Source organism: Epargyreus clarus, unplaced genomic scaffold (genome assembly GCF_041222505.1).
Source record: "Epargyreus clarus isolate Ecla_fem2 unplaced genomic scaffold, WU_Ecla_fem_2.2 ptg000014l, whole genome shotgun sequence".
NCBI classification, from domain to species: domain Eukaryota; kingdom Metazoa; phylum Arthropoda; class Insecta; order Lepidoptera; family Hesperiidae; genus Epargyreus; species Epargyreus clarus.
The window spans coordinates 15,948,846-15,971,125 of NW_027332222.1; the positions used below are offsets into that span (position 1 = coordinate 15,948,846).

Sequence of the window (22,280 nt, forward strand, 5' to 3'; positions counted from 1 at the left end):
CTCAGTACCTGACAACTTTAGCCCATAGATAAAATATAACTTTCGTCTATCAGTCTTATCCGCGCGGATAGACACTCGACGATCACGAATGGCGTGGAAACTGGAAAGTGGTAAAACGTAGTGGTTATATTCTGTTAGGGAAATGGGTGGCAAGGAGTATAGATGTTGTATGGTGGGTGGTAGGGATGCAATCTGACATCGATTAATCAAGGAATCGATCTTTTGGGTCAAAAAAATTGATTACTTTAATCGATGTACAGTTATGGATCGATTCAATGAATCAATCTTTCATCCTAGACAATCAAAAGTCCATCTTTTCGAAATTGGTTCAATGTGTTAGACATTTTTTGGCAGTCAGATACGAATTTTAGTGTTTTTTTTGTTTGTTTTTAATTTTAGTGTTGATTTTTGGAGAATCGATTTGTTTTTGAATCGATTGATTACACTCCGATCCAAATCGATGGAAGAATCGATCTTTTTTGGAAAGAATCGCCATTCCTAGTGGGTGCCCACCCACTAGTCCACCCAGTAGTCCACCGCGCTGGCCAAGTGATGTTCGATAGTTATTCGAATACAATCGAAATTCTTCGATTGTATTCGAATAACTATCGAACAATCGAAATTTTTCGATTGTTCGATTGTTCGTCGATAGTTCGATTGTTCGTCGATAGTTCGATTGTTCGTCGATAGTTCGATTGTTCGTCGATTGTTCGATTGTTCCTCGATTGTTCGATAGTTCGAATTTTGGTCGATTGGTCGATTGTTCATTACACGTAAAACTAGTAACAGCGCAGCCAAGCGATACTATTGTCTTCGGATAAAAATCGAACTATAGAAGCTACTTGATTGTTGGTTGATTATTTAGTATACACAAAGCTAGTAGCATCGCGCAGCCCCTAATTTCTGTGTTTAAGAAACCTGAGTCAGACTTATATGCGGGAGCGCACGTGCGTCGTGCACCTCTTCCACTGCCCCGTTGCGTTCCGTTATTTAATGGTGCGTCCACAACTTGCTCCTCGCACTGCTCACGTCGTGGCCACACACTACCCTACTCGCGTCATTAACGTTATTTTTCTTTGAAGATATAGTATTTCACCGATTAATTTTAATGTTACTATAAGTACATAATTTTTGTGATAAATTTCATCTATAATTTATGCTAAGAAGACATATTTTATATTTTCTGATAATCTTTTTGTATAATATACGCCAAGGAGACGTATATTATATTTTTCAGATGAATCAAACGACTTATTGAATTTAGGGGATTTGGATTATCGATGATACTATGGAGGCTTTGATAAGAAATGATTTATTTCTCAGCAATATATAGTACAATTGACTAAAGTGTAATACAATACTTTACATTTTCCAACCAGTGGCAAGTGACGATAGCTTTGCAACACGACGCACCTGCACATTGTCCTCGACACACGTATGTGGCCGCGCGGTAATATTTATATTCGGTCGTCGATAGTTATTCCAAGGTCGATTTTTATTCGTACGTCGATTGTTATTCCAATGTCGATTTTTATTCGAACGTCGATTGTTATTCGTACGTCGATTGTTATTCGAACGTTGATTGTTATTCGAACGTCGATTTTTATTCGAACATCGATTGTTATTCGAATGTCGATTGTTATTCGTACGTCGATTTTTATTCGAACGTTGATTGTTATTCGAACGTCGATTGTTATTCGATTGTGTTTTTTGCTACGAATAAATCGACAATCGATTGTTGATTCCTTCGATTGTCGATTTATTCGATTGTTTTTTTTTAGAACAATTGCCCATCGCTAATGTATAGGTTACTATACTCTTTGCTCCACACAACAATCATTGATAAAATGTCGACTTTGACAACACAATGACATTTGACATTTTAATTTTACATGGATCTCGATTGTTTTTAGGAATTTTCTTCTTTTAGTTAGTTTTTAACACTTCAGTTTATTTCCTAATGCTATGACAAAAACTGAGGCTTTAAGCCTCTATCAAAATGGTTCTAAACGCCGCTGTGCAAATGTTAAGGTTAGTAAAAAGTTTATACTTAGCATTTTTCCCGTAAAAATGTATATTTTATTACATTGCGTAAGTGTGCATGTTAATGAACAAATAACTTGAATTTGTCATTATCTGTAATATCGGATTAAATGATAACCTAAGTTTCCATTTCTCCTATGAACAGATTTAAATTATCAACAAAAGTTTATTCCCTTATTTACAACCTGGCAGTGCTGTAACTGAGTTAATTCAAATATCAAGCATTTAGGTTATCACTTTTGTATTGGACTTTATGCCAGTACCTGTACAGGCTACCATTTATATAACTGAGAAGAACCAGTAACTACAATATAAGTAATGTTGATAAAAAAATAAATATGACTAATATTGTTAATTTTTTTTTTTTTTTTTATCATAATTTTGATTATTACTAACATATTATTTTATCTTCATGTAAGATTTTGTTCTTAGTGCAATTACTTTCGCTTCGTTGAGTATATTTTACCAGTAAATTTCTTTTACTTTCTTTGGGTGGTCAGTATTGCCAATAAGTGTATACAAATCAAACCACATTCTACATAATTATGACAAGTGAATCTGAATGCAGGGATGCCGATGAGTTGAAGCAGAACATACTAAGGTTCAAAAGTGGAACATCAATGCTGCAGGACCGCAATCTTTGGACCACACAACAACAATTGCAACAGGTAGTATATATGTATTTAAGAAATTATCACTACACTTTAATTTGTTCATGAAACTGATGTTAAACTGTTGTTGATAAGATAGGATAATTGTTACAAAATCTTTTCTAAGTTTGTTTCTTTAGTTTAGTGTAGTGTATAAAATAATTGTGGAAAGTGTTAAAAATTTAATCATCTTGTAAATTATAAGTAAACAAATATATTGCAATTTTTTTTATAAAACACTTAATAATAATATTTACATAATTTAATTACACTTTTAATTTAAAATAATATTATTTCTGATAAACAGTAAAATTTTAAAGTTAAAATAATCTATTCTCCATTCAGGCATATCAAAAGATACTTATACTGGATCTGGATTATGCTTTGGAGAAAAAAGTAGAACAAGATCTGTGGAATGTTGGCTTCAAGCAGCAAATTGAAGCTCTTCAAGCCATCTCTAAAGATAAAAAGGTAAGATCTATTGAAACTAGTATAAATGTTAAGTTAGCAAATTAGTCAGTCACTCCATGAATTTAGGCCAATTTTATAACAACCTATATATTTAAATCTGCCGAGCCATTTGGGCTGTAAGGGTGAGCCAAAGAATGAGACATATATACAAGCTGAAGAAATATTATCCTCTGCTGGAGGGTGAGATAAACTGCTGGGAGGCTGTCATCGTCGCCCAATTACTCACATTAAAAAAAATCACAAATATTATCATGGCGTCTGAATACCCTGAACCCTTAATGTGACAGGCAAAAATGTATATTTCTAATCTATTAAAACTATTAATAACTGTAGCTTTGTTCTATAAATTAATTCTCACACATTAATTTGGCTACTAATCTGGTTTCACAAATTCTGTTTATTATTTATGTATTGAAAATTCAGTATGTTAACAAGATTTGCTTTATTTCTAAAAACTATATGTTTTTCCACAGACTTTAAAAAATATTTGTTTTCTTAACAGAGTCCCCTACGCTCCGATGCTCAGGCAATGCTCTCATGGGTGCTTCAGGCAGCGGCAGGATTCTACCTCTGTCTCTTGCACCAGATATGTACCACATTCAAACTGGATTTGCCATTTAGGTTAGTGGAACAGAATGTTTTTAAATATGAATCAATAAGTGATCATGTAAGATTTTTTTATTATTCTCATTACTTTCGTTTATAAATTCTAGTCATTGTAATTGAATGATTGAATAATACACACTCATTGAAGATTTCTCCTTTGTTGTAACAATTAATGCAAATTTTGTCTTTATGTTTCTGACACATGTATCACTAGAAAAGTGTAATAAAATGTAATTAAACGCAAAAGTATGCATTTTTGTAGTGAAAATATTTTGTTTACTAGATAGTAGCCGATTCTCAGACCTACTGACTATGCATATAAAATTTGGTGAAAATCGGTAACGTTGTTTCGGAGGAATACAGTAACTAACATTGTGACACGAGAATTTTATTTATAAGATATTATTGATTCCAGACGTCGAGCATCCCTCCTAGGCGCGGTGGAGGGTTGGGAAGCGGGTCCGGGCGGGGCGCCGCCGGCCACGGTGTCGGGCGGCGCGGGCGCGGCGCGCTACGCCAGCCAGCACTGCCTCGTGCACCTCGGCGACCTGGCCAGATACCGCCAGCAGCTCAGACTCGCGCATACCTTCTACAGGCACGCGTTGGCTGTGTCGCCGCATTCCGGACAACCTTACAATCAGGTAATGTGAAAGCAAACAATATTTGTCGTTATCTGTGATGGTCGTAGAACCCTTTGTGGTTTGACTCCAATCATGGAATGATCCTAATGTTATCTAGAGATGATTACAGATATCCATGAGTGGCAGTACCCTCTTACTATCAGGTGGACTGCATTTTCGTTTGTTAATGTAATATTACAAAGAAAATAAAATATATATATGTGGCCCAGCATACTTACCCACTCTTTCACTAAACCGCAAGAATTACATTATGCTAGAAATCAATACACTTGTGATGATGGTACCTCCCTGCTCGAACCATACTGGTTCTACCACATTTCAAAACTTTAAAATTTCTTTGCATATAATTACCACTGCTTTGCAAGAACAATGGCACAACTCAAATATCATTTTTCTGTTAAAGATTCAATTTAATCCCAAATATTTCCTATTTTAATGTGTCCTAGCAGTACTGTGCTTATATAAATAACTACTTATAATTGTATTTATTTTTTTAATTATTTCAATTCAATTCTCATTAAAAAAAAATGGAAACAAAAACATTGTTTAATTTTAAACAGGCTGTCCTGGAAAATTACCTTTTTTATGTGTGCCGTTATTCTTGCAAAGCAGCATTATGATGAATTCGATCAGTGAGTGTTAACTGTGTAATGTCCGCAGCTGGCGCTGGTGTGGTGGCGGCGCGGGCGGCGGCTGTGCGCGGTGTACGGGCACGTGCGCTCGCTGCTGGTGCGCGCGCCCTTCCCGCCCGCGCCCGCCAACCTCGCGCGCACGCTGCGCGCCGCCGCCGCCGCCAACACCAACAACAACTGGTAACAACAACATCTAAAGCCCGCTCCACATTCTCGCGAGAACGCGAGAAATACCCGATCCGTATAGGCTCCATATTCTCGATTCTCGTGCTTTTCGCGTTCTCGCAAGATTCTAGTATCATATTACCCTAGTATCTTTTATTTAATATTTTTTATTTCGTAAACAAATTCATATATGCACATTTATTAATCGTTTTTTCTTTGTTAAACACGTCAAAGAAGTAGAACTTCTTACGTGCGTCAAAAACGCTTTTTTATTCATTATGTTGAATATAAATTTAAAATAACGTTATGCCTATTTCCTAAAGAAAATAACATAATAGCCTATAGGCAATGCTGGGACATCGCCGTATCGGGTGAGATCCGTTGTACGAATGTTCATAACTATATGCTACTATAGTTCATAGCTACCTGCGTCCGAGCGGCATCCTTTTATCTTTTACGACTTGTGCGGCATTGTCACATTCCTTTGACGTCATGTTTTATGACTCAGATCGCACGTATGTAATGGCCCAACTATATCTGTGTTCTTAGCGAGAAGGAAAGCGCGCTGCCGGTGCTAGGGTCGGTAGACCGCAGCGTTCCCACGCGCATGGCTACGGCCGAGCGCATCGACGCACACTCTTACACAGATGAGCTTCTGCGAGCGCTGCACTACATACACAGCCTGGAACAGTGAGTTGCACAGTTGCTTTTTTTTTTTATAATTATAGGAGTAGCAGACGAGCATACAGTCCACCTGATGGTAAGTGGCTACTGCCGCCCATGGACATCTGTAATCAACCCCAGATAGGATTAGATATTCCTACCTGAGGTCAGCCACAGATGCGCTGCTACCCCTGAGGACTAAGCTGGAACGCCTCGGAAAAGTCTGTCTCCCTTACCACACCCTTCAAACCGGAACACAGCACCGCCTAACACTGCTGTTATTAGATAGAAATAGGTGTGGCTTGCTTGTTTTACTACCTATACTCGCAACTCAGTAATTTTCTTAAGTAAATTAAAAATATGTAAAATTAATATATGTTTTATGTAAGCCATTATATTTTTTATATATAAAATTCTCGTGTCACAGTATTAGTTACCGTACTCCTCCGAAACGGCTTTACCGATTTTCACCAAATTTTATATGCATATTCAGTAGGTCTGAGAATCGGCTACTATCTATTTTTCATACCCCTAAGTGATAAGGGTTGTTTACCCTTAACATTTTTTATTTGTATGGCTACCAAACGTTTGCCGGGTCAGCTAGTGTTTTTTTTATAAAATTCAAGTTTGACTTTGATATTTGTTGATTAAAATCTTACTGCAGTTTCTTAATACATTTTGTTCTTTATTCAGATTAGACACGGCGACGTCGCTTGTGGAGAATTTGAACTGGTCGTTAACACCACTTATTGCCACGGACAGTTTCGATTCTATGACACTAATAAAGGTAATTTTTTATATATTATATATATTCGATATATTTTTAGGTTTATACATTTTCTACAACATTCACAGCCGCAGTTTTGCGCGACTGTAACGCTGCTAACGCGTGCCTTTTGCGATTCGAAAGTCTTTGTATTGTTTATTCATTTTCATGATAAACTCTAAAGAAAATGGTGCTATTTTAGCCGTTGGGCTATTTGGAAGGCACCTGTACTTATACAATACACTTACTCTCCAGATGAGCTGCGTGATAATATGGGCGGTGCAGTCGTGTACAGAGGAATTCCTGCTGAAGGCGAGTGCTCTGAGCGCGGACGAAGCGACCGCGGCGCGTCTGGCCACCTCGCTCGCCGCCTCGCACGTGCTGGCGCTACTGCTGCCCGCCTACACCTCGGACGAGCCGCCGCGCAGGGCGCTGCCTGCATGTGAGTTGTAAAAGCTGTTATTAATTTATTACTACATTTAGTCCTACAGAATCCCGTAGAAAGATAGATAGTCGTCAATGCCTCCAGTGCATGAAAAATATTTCTGTGCCAATTTCTGCAATAGATGTGTAAATTTGTTGACTGTAGAATTCATGGAAATATCCATCGGGATACGTGTACCTATATATTATGCCTATTTTTTACGTGTATTAAAAATTTTAGGTACTTTCAGTTTTCAGCTACTTTACTAAATTGAATTATAAATAGGATACGACTTAATTTTAAAAAATGCTAGCTACTACTACTATTACTACTGTGATTATTCCAGTATATTGGTATCATTGCATTCAGAAACAAAAATTGTCTGGTTGTTCCCCCAGTGAAGGTGTGGCTGCAGTGGGTGTCGCAGCAGCCGGCGCTGCTGAGCAGCGAGGCGTGGCGCGCGCGGCCGCAGCTGTGGCCGGCGCTGGCGCACGCGCTCTCCGCGCTCGCGCCCGCCGCGCACGCGCTGCGCACCGACCAGTGTGAGCACACTATTATCATACGCACTGTACATCAGCGAGGCGAGGCGCGCGCGGCCGCAGCTGTGGCCGGCGCTGGCGCACGCGCTCTCCGCGCTCGCGCCCGCCGCGCACGCGCTGCGCACCGACCAGTGTGAGCACACTATTATCATACGCACTGTACATCAGCGAGGCGTGGGCGCGCGCGTTTCGTATGCACATTCCTGTCCCAGGGTTGCTAGAGGAAATTCCATTTTGGAATAAGCAATCATTTATGCTACATTTCTATGTTTTCTGTATTGATATGTTTTTTTTTTGTGTGTACAAAAACTTATTAAATAATAAATCATAATATGAATATTACTTTTGGCCTGTAGCTTTAAGTGTACGGTTTGTAAATGTTTATGTTTTGCTATTGTACAAAATTATGTAATATGTAGTTTGTCCTTGCAGGAAATTGTACCTTTGTTTTTAATTATTTTATAGTGATAAAATAAATATAATAAAATAAAATGTTGTGATCAATCATCAGATGATACTGTCCCCCTACCGGAGGACGAGGAGCTGCAGGGGTTTCTACCGCTAGAGGAGGGGTTCAAGGGGTTGAAGTTCGCCAGTCGCGCCGCCTGGGACGCCTATAGCGTGCCCGAACTCGACGCCAATGACGATGACACTGGGTGAGTTATTTTACTGTATTTAATAAAATCTGAATATGCATGAATCTATTGAATTATTTTATCAGACTACAGAATCAAAATAGCATATTTGAAATTGTTTACTTTTATTTCATTTATTATTTTAAAAAATATTGCCATATATTAATATATTAATATTAAATATAAGTTATTCTTAACCTGGCAATTACCCCAGTTACCCCAGTCAGTTTAGGTTATTTCCTTAGATTTTTTAATTAATACATTTTTGTATTTATGTTCACAGTCACTCTCTCTCTCACAAAGTCGCTCTGATTTTCCGCAACGCATCCATTTTGTGTAAAATATCATTAACACAAAATCAATGCGTTGCGTTTAAATTTAAATCTTTCTTCCGCCGTTTTTTTACTGACTAACCATCAATATAATAAGAACGATACTAACATTGTGTGTCGCGTGCAGTCCCCCGGCGGACCCGTGGAGCGCGTGCCGCGAGCCGGAGCGCGAGCACCGCATGCGCGCGCGCCGCCTGCTCGCGCTGGCCGCGCGCCTCGCCGCGCAGCAGCCGCAGCACCTCGCCTGCCACGTGTGAGTCGCACATGCATTAACTATCACACTTACATTTATATCATTCGATTCGTAACTCCATTCGAATTTTATCGTAGTACGATCCTAATACCGGCTCCAGCCTCACTCCGAGATCTCCCGAAACATCCGAGAAGAATATGATAGCTTTCTTACCTTCTCGTTCTCGCGCTCGCCTGTTCTTCGATCGGTGTCGATATTTTGTCCGCTTCAAAGGTTTCTCGGGCGAGATAAGAGAACGGTATAGTATAGGTAGAGAGTGTAGATGCCTTCCCGGTTCTCGCGCAATTTCTCGGCGCGATTTCTCAGCGAGACTTCTCGTGGGAATCTGAGCCGGCTTAAAAAGCTTAAATTTTTTAATGGTTGCATATTACCTATTTTGAATTAAACGTGAATTTCATAATTTAGAAACATAAATAATATGCTCAATAGACTTTTGTAGGTCACTTTGAAATAAAAAATAATCATAATTTTACAGTTTTCGTTTTTATTATAGTTCCCTAAGATAATTTTAGCATAGCACTTCTGGACGTTTTCATCCACACCCGACGGAAAAATTTACGCTGTGAAAATTATAGACAAATAACCTGTATACCAAAACACCCAATATAACTAATAATATTTGACAGAGATGAAGATGGTAGAATGACTTTTGAGGCGAGCACCCTGGGCGGTGAGCAACTAATAGCCGCAGAGCTGAACACTGTCAACATCGCCACCATACCTTCGCCATCAACAACTGTCACCACATCAGCTGACACTACGGCTACCGCCACTACAACTTCTGCCACGACGACGGCCGCCGATACAACAGCTACCACTACCGCTACAGACGCGCCAGACACACCAACAACTTCCACTGGTCTTGTTATCCTCACTGGGGCACCGCCAGCACCCGTCGTCATATCAGAGGCGGACTTTCGCGAGAAAGGTACATTTTTTAAGGAAGTAATACATTCATTTTTGTTGCTTTGCTATTCTTCTATATTTAATAATATTTTTTTACTATAAGGAGTTGTAAAAATATATAATATGATGATAAGTATGGAGGTAATATACTAAGTAAATTTATTTTTCTTACGATTTTATAATTAAGCAAGTTAAAAGTATCAAAGTAACAGTCACACAATTTTAATTACATATGTGACGATTATTACTGTTAGAAAATGAAGAATTAATTTAATAATATTAGCTACATAACAATTATAGGCAACAATCATAGTTTAGTAAAGATTACTTACTACTATTAAGAAAATGTAACCAGTTTTGACAATTGAAATTGTCACTGTCATCTATTTTCGTGTTTGAAAAATATTCAAAAAATGTAGTTTTAAGAGTATTTACGAATGAAACGATATTTCATCGCACTTTTGCTTCGATGCCATGTTTTTGCACGTCTTGACTGCACATGTCGGCATTGGTCCGCGTAAACTACACCATGACAGCCATTAAACGGCTGACACATTTGTCAGCCGTTAAAACCATTTAATGGCTTCCTCCAATTACAAGGCGGTGAGATATCTATACTTATGTATGGGCACACTAATGAACGTGTTACATGTTGGTCAGTGCGGGAGAAGCGCGTGGGCATCCTGAAGCCGCAGGGCTCGCTGGAGCGCGCGCGCGAGGAGCGGGCGCTGCAGGGCGCGCAGCCGCCGCCGGTAACACACTCTCTTATACACACGATCTACGCACATACGGCAAATCTATATTAAACGAGCTGACCCGGCAAACGTTGTCTTGCCATATAAATAAAAAATGTTAAGAGTGAACAACCCTTATCACTTAGGGGTATGAAAAATAGATTGTAGCCGATTCTCAGACCTACTCAATATGCATATAAACTTTGGTGAAAATCGGTAAAGCCGTTTCAGAGGAGTATGGTAACTAACATTGTGACACGAGAATTTTATATATAAAATTAACACATCCTACATGATTGTAGATTTATTTGTTAACACAAGTGTAATGTTCCCGACACTGTAAATAAAACTATTGCTCGCTAGCGCACCACAACGTCCGCTTGATAATATTTTTTAGTAACATAATTTTGAGTAATGACGTATGTGCTCGAGATAAATACCCACCTACCCACATAAACTACAAGAAATGTGTACTTTCAGGAAGGCGAAGTGAGTGATGATAGTGCCAAGAGCGAGGAGAAGAAAGAAACTCGCAAGCCGCGCGTCAACATCGCGATGGCGGCCATCATGAGGAAACAGGAGGAGACCAACAAGCAGGTGAACAACATAATTATATAAATGCTGTTAACACTATTTTATACAACTATGTTCTCTAGAAATTGAAATTATTGTTCTCATAAAATGTGCTATATTCTGAAGATGCGTTGAAAGCAGTAGATGGTAAGAAATGATAGATTGTTTAAGATTTCTAGTCTCTTATAACAGGTATTTACACCGTGTACATGTACATTAAAATTTATATTTCATTAGCACATAACATTGTAAATAATTTCCATGAAGATCGTATACCGAATCGGCGTTTCGTTTGGCTGTTCGTATGTTTTGTATAAAGAAAACATAATGAAAAACAACCATTTTAGAGTATATTTAAAATTGCAGGTAAAATTCGTAACACCACCTCCATCAACACCGGACTCCACGGCAGACTCGACCGAGACGCCAACGAAGGAAGCGGAGAAGCCCAAGGTGATTCAACCGAAGCCGGTGAAGTCGCTCGCCAACCTGCCCGTCGGCCGCAAGACCGGTGGCATCCTGTCCCTCAAGGACAAATCCGCCGGGTACCCACACCTCGTCAACGTCGAACCGGAACCCAAGAAACTTGACAAGGAAGAGAAAACCGACTCCAAACCTAATCAAAGCACTCAGAATCTTACCAACCAGAAGCGGCAGGAACAGCCCGGCTCCCAGGGCTGGGCCAACAATGTATCTCCCCAAAATTATACGGATCCCACGAGGATGAACTTCCAGAAAAACTACGGCATCCAATCCGCTGGTATCGGCTACAACCCCAGCTACCCGGCGGCGCCCAGCCCCAACAGCCAAGGCATCAAACTGCCCGTCGTCAATCCCAAGGAAATTGATGTAAGGACGGCAGCACTCCAGAAACAAAACTCGAGACAAGAGATGTTCCAGGAACCTCACAAGTTCGCCAACCAGAACTACCAAATATCGGGCGATAAGATCAATTTTTTGAACGACCTTCCGCCACGATTCGCCAACCAGTACCGCTACTGGCACGCTTCGCAGGATAATCAATTCAATGAGAACAAATTCAGAGATGACAGCTTCAAAGCAAGTCCTGGGTACTCCGCTCAGGTGCCCAGACCGGGCTGGTCGGCCACGCAGACCGACGGCTTCCAACAGCCATCACCCTGGTGGAAGCCCGACAACCCGCCACTCTTCAACCCTTCCTACACCAACTTGCAAATGAACGTGCAAGCCGTACCGAACTATTACTCCGCAGTGCCTTCTAATGTACCCAATCCATATAGAAATCTGCAGTACAATCAGTTGGCGACACAGAATCCGAATGCGCAAGGTTTAGGTCAGAGCAAGCCTGAGAATTTGGGGTCGAATTACTTGCAGACGGCCGTGGGCCCGCCGCAGCTACAGACCCTGCAAAACTTGGTGACGTCGCCTAGTTATAATTCCTCCTTGAGCAATTTTAGTTACACGTCTGCAGTGCCTTACGATTCGTCGATGTACCCGCAATTCAGTAATAAGTTGGGCTACCCTCCGCTGCAAATGAAAATGTTGGACAAGCCCGCGTTCCAGGGGGACAAAAGCGTTGACATGGGACTGAATTTCGGCGCTAACCTCTCGAATGCACAGCCGAGAACATTGAATTACAACGAGCCATTCACACCAGCAACAGGAGGTGGGGCCACTACGGATTCAACTGGGGTGAGAATATTCTATACTTGTAGTAGTTTAGTCATTCTTTGCTGTATTATTGTCGATTTTTCGTATGTATTGTATAGAGGTCTATTTATTTCTTTTTTTTTTATCTTACAATACTTACTTTACTAGGCTTACGTTTGACTGCAACCTTACCTGATGTTGAGTAAGATGCAGCCTTAGACAAAACACGCTTGCCTAGAAGTAGCCTATTCACCCTTGTCTTGAACAATCCCAATTTCTTTGTTTAATATTTGATTGTTTTGCTTTTATTTCCAGGTGGGTGTCGCTGGGGGCGGTGCATCGGGTGCCGGGGGCGGGGCCTATTCACTATTTAGCGGAGCCGCCGCACCCGCATGGGCGGGGCCTCGCGCCGCATCGCAGGTATTAATCTGAAATTTTACAAAGATCAATGTTTCCCATAATAAAAACAATTGGTTTCGTTTAATTTAGGATTTCATCTTAAAAAGAGTAGAGGGAATGTTCCCATGTGGAACAGATGTAAACATTATGCATATGAACGAACAAAAGCCTTTAAAAAAAAATTACAAAAAAAATAAAACCGATTCTATATAAGGACTTCTATATAAAGTAAAAAATAATTCAAATAAATGTGGTTGGTACCTAGTTCTGAAGTCGCAATAATAAAAAATGTACGCGACGAATAAATAACCTCTCTTCCTTTGGGAAGTCCTTTAAAAATCGAGCTTAACGCTCGATTTGTACTATCGAGCCTAATTTAATGCGACCTCAATAAACGCTTGCAGTCGCTGTGGTCGGGCAGCCAGTCGCCGCTGGAGCGCCTGCTGGAGCAGCAGAAGCAGATGCAGCCGCAGTGACGGCCTGTGCCGCTCTCCTCACACACGAGCGAATTTATAATTACGATTGCCAAATTTTATATTATTGTGTTATACGTCATCACAAGTATGGTGTATTCCTTGTTTCATGGGAAACTTAGTCACCATCATACAATCTACGTAAATAGACCATTTACGGAAGAAGGAAACCACTTCAAAAATCCTAATTGCAGATTGAAAAAAAAAACACAGATGGATCACTCGAGTTTAAATACTTACAAAATTGACGAAAATAAAAAAAAACGATATCTAAAAAGTTTAAAAATAATATTTTCTCATATAACAAAGTTTCATCTGAAAAGTAGAAAAGAGCTTCAGTTATTGTAACTATTACATATGATATTGATTAATAGTATATCAAATTCCGGTGTTCTATCTGCCTTTTACTGACCTGTCTTAAGATTGTGATAATAATACATAGTCACTGTTTGACTAATGAAGCAAATTACCAAGCAATACCTATAATGTATGGCATTATAGATGCGTCGTGATCGTATTTTACCTTATTTTTGTTTCGATTATTAATTATCAATGGTATGCCTTAAATTTTATTTGCCATGTTTAGTTTTGTACCTGGGATAACCACGGAATTACTAAATAATTAAGTTAATTAATTAAAACTATGCAATATAATATTGCTACGTAAAAAAATATATATTAAATTAATATAAATCTCAAGATTATTCTTTGTGTTTCAACGATTATTGTTACTTTGACTTCTTAGATTATTGTTCTCTTTTTAAATACATAACAGCTGTAATAACGAGACCGTATCAGAAATCGGTACATGCAACAACACAAAAAAGAACATTCCGTCAGCCATTGTTCGATCGCACTATACTTTAAAACGTACGTATGTTAAAACTTGCGCGGGCAACCGCCTCGTGCGATCAGCAATACATAGCGGCTGCGCTCAATTGATGATTTGGTGAAACAGTTCTGAGAGCGGGCATTCACCGCTCGTAGGTAAAAACCCGTCGCATGCTTGCGAGCCTATAACGCCGATCATGAAATTTTTAAATACAAATACGCGAGCGTGCACCCGCGTCAGTTTTAGCGTACCTAACTTAAGGTATTGCACGGTCTGAAAATAAAAATCTTGATTCTTAAGGATGATAGAATAAGTCCAAAGAATATTTAATGGTTACACAGCGGTGTTTACAAAACACGCTTAAGAGACTACAGTTTTATGTAAATTAATTGTTAAAAAAAACAACATTATTTATGTATTTGTTTAAAAAAATGTGTTATAACGGTCACAGCGATTGCTGCTTAGATACACTATTGCGTTAAAAATAACTTTGTAGATAAACAGTTTTTATTATTAAAAATTAAACTGTGTAAAATATACTTTCTGTTACATTATCATTAATGCCGATAAATTATCACTTGATATTTGCTCAATCTTCAATAAGTTTCGCGGCTATGTTTCAAATTAAATTTAAAATATAGACTGGGGTTTAATAATAAGTTTTGTGCGTGTGAATGTATAACAAAAAATATGTTTTACACAATGAGAATTACTTCCTTATGTTTCGTTTTATTTGTAATTCAGATTTAGGTATTTTTAAAAACACTGCCGGTGTATTCAGGCTGTTACGATTTGTGTATTGTTTCGTTTTATTTGTAATTCAGATTTAGGTATTTTTAAAAACACTGCCGGTGTATTCAGGCTGTTACGATTTGTGTATTCCTACAATTAACTGATAGTAGTACGGTAATAATATTTGGAGATCTTACCTATTCACGTGGCCTGGCTGCCGCCAAACTTCTTTCCATTTACGCTAGTTTTGGTATTAGATAAATATAGAACCACTGAATATATTTTAAATAAAAATATTACAGAGATGAAATACTATGTATAAAAGTCTGTACAGTATTGTGTTGTGTAAAAATGAATGTATTGATAAAATAAAATAACTTCCATTTTGACTGTTGTAAGTCCTGCTAGATTTTTTATAACGATTTGTCTTAAGCGTCTCTTGTCGTAAGTGGAAACAAATTGAAGGAACTGTTGTGAATATGTTTTGTAATAAAGTTATTTTTGTTATTAAAAATGTTTTATTTATTGTGTCTGTCTGGGCAACACTATATTTCTTATAATTGAATGTTGTTTATAGAGTTATAGAGCTTATTTATTTAAAAAAATGAAGCAATAGCTTTTATCTGCATTCAAACAAGGCACACAATTATATTAATAAGACAATAATGGATTAATTAAACACGATATGTTTTTTTTTTCTATTTATTACATCTTAAATTACATGACCTGTATTAAATGGAAAGTATTACAGAAATCAACAAAACACCAATGCACATAACATTAACGTAAAATGTATAAACACAACATTGTATACTGCGTAACAATATAAAAATAGAATTTTATTTTATTTACTTAATACTAGTTAAATAATGCATTCGAACATTCAATTGACTGAACTCATTTTGATTTTGAGATTTAACTCAGAAAACGCTGTTGTAAAGAAATAGCCATTCGTGATCTGCTGAAATGCTTCTAAATCCATTCAAAATATCCTGGTGGTTAATGGTGGTCAGCGCTACGCTAGTCGTATGCGTTCCCTTTATTCGAGGACGAACTAAATACACTAATGTATGGTATTATTGGCTGTAAAATATACATATTTTTGTCATTTTACATTTTTTGGTTAATAAGCTACAAAATAAAGCGATATTCACTTAGTTAGAGACGCAAATGGAAACAAAAAATAAAGTAAATAAAAAATATAAAAAATGAACCAATTTTTATAGACCTCCCAATCCCCCAAATTTCCTAGACCTACTGTATAAAGGTATAAACAGTATATATTATTAGTATTATTTAATCCACTAAAAAGGTTCTATCGTCTGGTTCAAATAATTTATTATTACTACCTATATAGTTTATACAATGAACGAAAAAATGTTCTATGAGTTTATAATTATCTCAACATCACCACCTTCCCTCTAGTCATTGTTTTTAAAATCAAATTTCATATCAGCTTCCTCTGTATATTTGCACATCTTATTGCATTGCTTTTTTATAATACAAGTTACCAACAGTCGTATTTTAGCCTGGTGTTCATTGTTAACTGTAGATCATAAACACCTGATTCCAAAATAAGGCGATGATAAGCAGATTGTTACTTCAATAATTTCCAACGTAAAACATGTAAGTAATGGCCTCACTGTCTCTACACCAGAATGCAGTAATTTAAAGTGCTGTATCGCAACGTAAGTGTGGTCATGGTGTCAGCGAACTGAAGGAGTTTTACAATACGACAGTGATTTAAATCAAGTAAGATAATAAATAATTTGAACATTGTCACTGATGGCTTTGCAATATCTAGGTGACAATGGTATGTGAAGAGGTTTCCATTCAGCAGAAGATGACAGCTGATATGAATTAATAAATAAAATTAACAAATTTTAAGAAATCAAAGATAAATAATATTTAATTCTACCGTTCCTCAGAGTATTCGTCATTTAATCTATGCCTAACCCATACATGTACACGTAATATTATGCTACAATATTGGAGTCAGAAAAGACTTATTCTTTCATCACATAAGACTTTACACATATTTTGTATCCTACTATATCTAAGTTTCTGGCAATTCATAACTGTTTAAAAAAGAAACTTACATATCTAAAATTTAAATACAATCGGGCTTGAGTCTACTTAATGCACGGTTTTACAAGAGCATTTCAAACTATCTTAGTCAAAGTAAGTGACACTCTTATTCGAGACATTATTTGTAGATCGTAACTCAGTTATGACTTCCCAATACCTAAAACTGAACAACCTTACATTTAAATACTCCATTTGTACATAAAACATTCACATTTAAATAAAACAAAACCAATGTTAGTTAGTGTAGAATATTACAATTATATTCGTAATATAAGGCACTTGCCTCACCAGGGGCGACTGAGTAGTAGGGCGAAACTAATAATTATGTAAGAATAAATACTTGAGGCCTCTCATGTTTAATACAGTTTAGTGTTATGTTAATAATATAATACTTGGTAAAAAGTAAATTAACATAAAGTTGCCATTGTAAATAATACATCGTATATCATTCTTTCTATAAGTATTATAGCGGAGCTTCACTCGGTGGCCCAGTTGTCGCAATATTGGCTAAATTGCATGCAGGTTATGTTTTTCCTGAATAAATGCTTGTTATATCATCCACGTACACTCTTTTATAACCCGTATGGTAGATGTAAATATTTTATTTTTCTTAAATCTTTGCGTAACTAAAAGTCGACAGGTGGGTGAAAACATATTTCTACTATATGCCGTATTTGTCGACATCACTACTAACAATCTACAAAAGATATACATGGGCAAATAAAGCATATATTGACCAAGTGAAGCCCCGCTTTCATTAAACGTTACCTATCGGCATAATGCAGCAATTGCAATGCACGCGACAATTGCTCTAGACGTGAGACATGCCGAGTATAGGAAGACAACGAAAACTAAATGAATTTTCAACAGCAGATTCTCAAATGCAACCTTTTCAATCAGCATAAGCGGCAGCGCCACTTGTGCCACGTTCAAGCCGACGGTTAGAAAACTAAAAGTATGTTAGAAATTAGGGTCTGTGTAGTTTCTGTGTCAAAAATAAAAAAAAATCTTAAAACATACGCAACAATTTTTTACTGACCAATGTAACACGTGTAACTGAGTTGTTTTGCGACCCGATATAATACAGACAGACCCTCGGTAATATTACAAATATTCGATCATCTTTATCTAACTTAAGCTCAGATTTAAAAATAAATACAAACAGTTAATCATTTGGTTATTGTTATTTGTACTATTCGCTATACTGTTTTTGTTTTGCTTTTAGCGGCCACCTCCTCTTGGATCTGATAAGCGAGCGGGTGGATCTTGAAGCCATATAATCTGAAAATATAAAAACATTTACAATCTAGTAATAAAACTTGTGAACAACTATGTGTTAAAACCAACGTCGTGCCCTTTGGAGTTTGAGAGATTTTGAATTTATTTTAGATGCAAAAACTTATTTACTCGTCTGACTTGTCTTGGTCATTTATATAACAAATACATAATAAATTTAATATTCTGTATTATGAGCAAGAAAATTATATTAAATAGCAAACGGACATTAAATTATAATTACATATTTGTAAAGAATTAATAAATTATATGTGATTGTATTTGTAAAGAATGAATGAATAAATAAATACAAAGACTACATGTATTAAGTAAACTGTCGTTGAAGCAGGATCTGTGGGGAGAAACTTTTGCCCTGTGTGGAAATTACAAATAACAGCTATAAGACTAGAATGTTTTACAATACACTGTTTTAGTGGGTTTTTAGTTTAAAAGAGTGGTTTTTATTTTTTACTGTTTTGCTGTTAGTATGTATGAGACCAGTGGCGTATCTAGGGGGTGGACTGAGAACCTCATGCCCAAAGCATTAAGGGGGTGATAAAATTTCAGAAATTAGATTTTTTTTTTTTGATCAGCCACCCGGCCATCTTTCAGCCAGGGGTTGCGAAAATCCAGCGTAGACGGTGTAATATATCAAAGTAGAGTGGTTGAGAGGGTGAGTGGTGAGGGTGAGTACCTGGGCACGAACTGCTTGGCGGGCAGCGGCGGGCGGCACTCGGGGTGCACCATGAGCAGCATGTGCGGGAAGCCGGTGCCGAAGTACGCGCCGTCCGTGTGGCGGTGGCGCGGCGCGGCCGGCGCGTACACCTCGCGGCAGCGCGGGCAGTACAGCGACACCGTCGACGCGCCCGGCACGTCCGACAGACCTGACACACAACATTATTATTGTAAAACCCGCTCCACATTCTCGTGATAACGCGAAAAAAGCACGAGAAACGAGACTGTGCAGCCTATACTAATCGGGTTATTCTCTCGTTCGCGCGAGATTCTCGCGAAAATGTGGCGCGGCGCGGGTTTAAACAATAAATAGTACGAACAGCAGCATAAACTTAAAAAACACTAATTCCTCATTATCACGTTAAGATGTTGAAGACAAGGTACAATGTCACAAGATGGTTGATTATATATTAATGATGTTTTTACTGAATATATTTCAGCTATGTTAAATTATGTTTATCAATCTATTTTATTATATACAATAAAGAAACATTGAGAATCAAATTATTTACTCTCTTACTACTCTAACTACTCTCCACATACTTTACAATCAAAATCAAATCATAAAAAAGGCTGAACTAATGTAACTTCGCTCACACCGCTTTTTAATCTAGTTTCTTGCATGAAGCACCTGATGGACAATTTTTAAGTTTACTCATATGTCAAAATGTCACAATTAACAATATTAATTACCAAGTGGCAACATGTGCTGTTCCTCGCAGTAGACTCGCGGACACCTTCCGAAAACACCCGCTTTAAACTTTTCCAACATTAAACTGATCCCTCTGCAATTATAAACAAGAACTAGTAAATTTTATTTGTCTAACAACCACTGTATTAATAACAACCATTTCATATATAATTCTTTATCTGAATTCTTCTTACCTGTTGGTCAATATAAATCGTGCGTGAATTAAGCCATAGAGCATCTCCGAGGGTCGCTCCAACATTCCCGAGTGGTCTGGATTTTCCTCTATAAAAACATAAATATGATCTATATCTATAAATGTATATTCTTAATGGGTATTGTATGCAGAACCGGATTTGGTTAACAATAAATCAATACTATGGTTCTGAACCAAATGGATTAATTCGAAACCTGCATCAAATTAACTTATGCCCATCTTGATGGAAATTATTTTTTCTTTAACAGTGACAAACAATATTATTTTTGTCAATAAACTAACATTAAAAGGATATATTAAAAGGCAAAGGAATATAATTAATAAAATCATAATCTTTTATACATACCAGGCTCCAGATCAAGGATGACATCGAGGGCCTCCCTGTAGTGGGGCACTTGTTCATTGAGCCCAGTCAGGTTGAATTTGTCATTTATGTATTCCTCATCCACCTAGAAAGGTTTTATAATTATTTTGTAATAGGAAAAGCAACTATTTTCAAATTAAACCCAAACTTAACTTGTCTATCATTAAATTACCTTCATCCTATACATCTGTTATGTAGCAATTAAGTAATTTATAATACCCATTCCCGATAATAATGAAAGTCTAAATTTGACACTTTTTAGATTGAAGAAAATTTAGATCTTTGGTAGGCAAAAGAATAGATAGAGTAATTGTTAATAATAACAGGCATAGATATTCTAATAAAATAAAAAAAAAAAAAACAAAAATAAGTTATCCTACCTATAAATGGTTTCAAATGTGTAAGACTAACTTGCATATTTGTATTCCTTAGGAACTTTCTTATATAAGAAGCCTAAACCATGACAATTAATTGTAATGTAAGTTGTAATAAACAAATAAATACACACATACTTAAACAACAAGGCTGTTTTTATTGTATCAAAAATATACTCTTGATTTAAATTATTGTATCAACAATAGTTCACATTAATTATGAACAGATAAAGAAATTGTGTAATAGAGAAAAATACTGATAGGCATATCAAACCATACTTACTTTATCAGCCACGGATGTCATAACATTGATAAGAGTGATAAGTATTGTTACTCAAACTAAGACTGTACCGTAACAATTGATAACTTTGATGTTAATTACCATAAATTATTATACAATAGGCTCGTGGGAATATTTAAAAATATATGTATATCATACTACATGTATATTGTCATTTTTAATTTATGTATTTTCATACTATTTGCTTTCAGGAAAAATGTATGAAATGTAATTATTTTCTATAAACCTACACTTCAATTTATTTGGTAGTATATATGGTACAAAGGATTGAGTTAAGTAATTAGTGCACTGGCTTAATGGCCAGTTACATTCTCATAACCCAAATTGAAGATTTTGTAAGAAGTCATAATTTTTTCGCACAGTTTGAGAATTTTGGATATATGTTTGAAGTAGTTATAGATAACATCTACTTGCATGTAATCTCTTCAACAGTTGTGTTTAAAGTATTTAGTATAGCTCAACACAATTAGGTGTATCACTGGAATTTCATCATCACTTGCATACTTTTATAATTTGATAATAGCTCCTGGACCACTCAAACCAGCTACAAAGTCGCTTTTTAGGATGCAAAGGAAGCAAACATTATTCAAATTATAATTATATAAAAGGTCTTTTAAGGGAAATTTTACAATAAAGACAAAAAGTACCTAGAGTTGCAAAACACAAACATTAGAGTATCTATCGCACGTAAGCAAAACAATACGACACACGTCCGTGTTATTATACAATAGGTACAAACCTGGCAGAAGAAGTTATTGCGAAACAAGCCACAGTACCACGTTATCCACGACACCTCCTCGCCCGAGCTGCTCATTGTTCCACAAATATCAAGTTTTCATACGCACAAATTGTTCTCCTCGTATATTAATGAACATGAAAATTGCTCTGTTCGATTTGATCTCGGTTCCTACTTCCCCACTGGCGTGAGTTATCTTTTTCATCGATATTTTCACTATAAGCTTAATACACTCAATTTAACACCAGTTCCAATGAATTACGAGAGATTGCTGTTTTAAAATAGTTCAATGACTGTATTTGTATCATAACCTAAAATAACAATCTCTGTTCTCGACGCAAATTATAAATCGATGCATTTAACTGTCAAACTGTCAGACGGCGACTGTCATGAGTGACACAATC

General features: G+C 37.0%; 2 protein-coding genes across 3 annotated transcripts; one reads left to right on the forward strand and one right to left on the reverse strand.

Annotated features, from left to right (window-relative positions):
* The first annotated feature begins 1,823 nt into the window (after positions 1–1,823).
* LOC140747001 (uncharacterized) lies at positions 1,824–15,612 on the forward strand. The gene is made up of 19 exons (XM_073079218.1): positions 1,824–2,031; positions 2,612–2,711; positions 3,039–3,164; positions 3,667–3,785; positions 4,186–4,411; positions 5,072–5,223; positions 5,758–5,898; positions 6,565–6,658; positions 6,893–7,079; positions 7,460–7,603; positions 8,112–8,256; positions 8,695–8,820; positions 9,447–9,748; positions 10,387–10,478; positions 10,941–11,057; positions 11,400–12,704; positions 12,978–13,082; positions 13,466–15,116; positions 15,197–15,612. The coding sequence occupies exons 1-18, from the start codon at positions 2,000–2,002 to the stop codon at positions 13,535–13,537; spliced, it is 3,585 nt and encodes a 1,194-aa protein (XP_072935319.1). The 5' UTR covers positions 1,824–1,999; the 3' UTR covers positions 13,538–15,116; positions 15,197–15,612.
* Positions 15,613–18,316: 2,704 nt separating this feature from the next.
* LOC140746999 (casein kinase II subunit beta-like) lies at positions 18,317–22,280 on the reverse strand. 2 transcript variants are annotated; one of them, XM_073079216.1, is made up of 6 exons: positions 21,880–22,280; positions 20,448–20,550; positions 20,082–20,169; positions 19,890–19,981; positions 19,156–19,345; positions 18,317–18,467 (listed from the first exon to the last, which is right to left on the reverse strand). In XM_073079216.1, the coding sequence occupies exons 1-6, from the start codon at positions 21,952–21,954 to the stop codon at positions 18,386–18,388; spliced, it is 630 nt and encodes a 209-aa protein (XP_072935317.1). In that variant the 5' UTR covers positions 21,955–22,280; the 3' UTR covers positions 18,317–18,385. The 2 variants fall into 2 exon arrangements, with proteins under 2 accessions (XP_072935317.1, XP_072935318.1); XM_073079217.1 differs by lacking the exon at positions 21,880–22,280 and adding an exon at positions 21,123–21,811.

Excerpts from the sequence above, each read along its gene's own strand:
- LOC140747001 (XM_073079218.1), top strand. The coding sequence starts at position 2,000 with ATGGTTCTAAACGCCGCTGTGCAAATGTTAAG. Across the intron at positions 2,712-3,038 it reads CACAACAACAATTGCAACAG|GCATATCAAAAGATACTTAT; the intron begins GTAGTATATATG and ends TTCTCCATTCAG. Across the intron at positions 12,705-12,977 it reads CCACTACGGATTCAACTGGG|GTGGGTGTCGCTGGGGGCGG; the intron begins GTGAGAATATTC and ends TTTTATTTCCAG.
- LOC140746999 (XM_073079216.1), bottom strand. The coding sequence starts at position 21,954 with ATGAGCAGCTCGGGCGAGGAGGTGTCGTGGATAACGTGGTACTGTGGC. Across the intron at positions 20,170-20,447 it reads CATCCTTGATCTGGAGCCTG|AGGAAAATCCAGACCACTCG; the intron begins GTATGTATAAAA and ends ATGTTTTTATAG. Across the intron at positions 19,346-19,889 it reads ACAGCACATGTTGCCACTTG|GTCTGTCGGACGTGCCGGGC; the intron begins GTAATTAATATT and ends GTTGTGTGTCAG.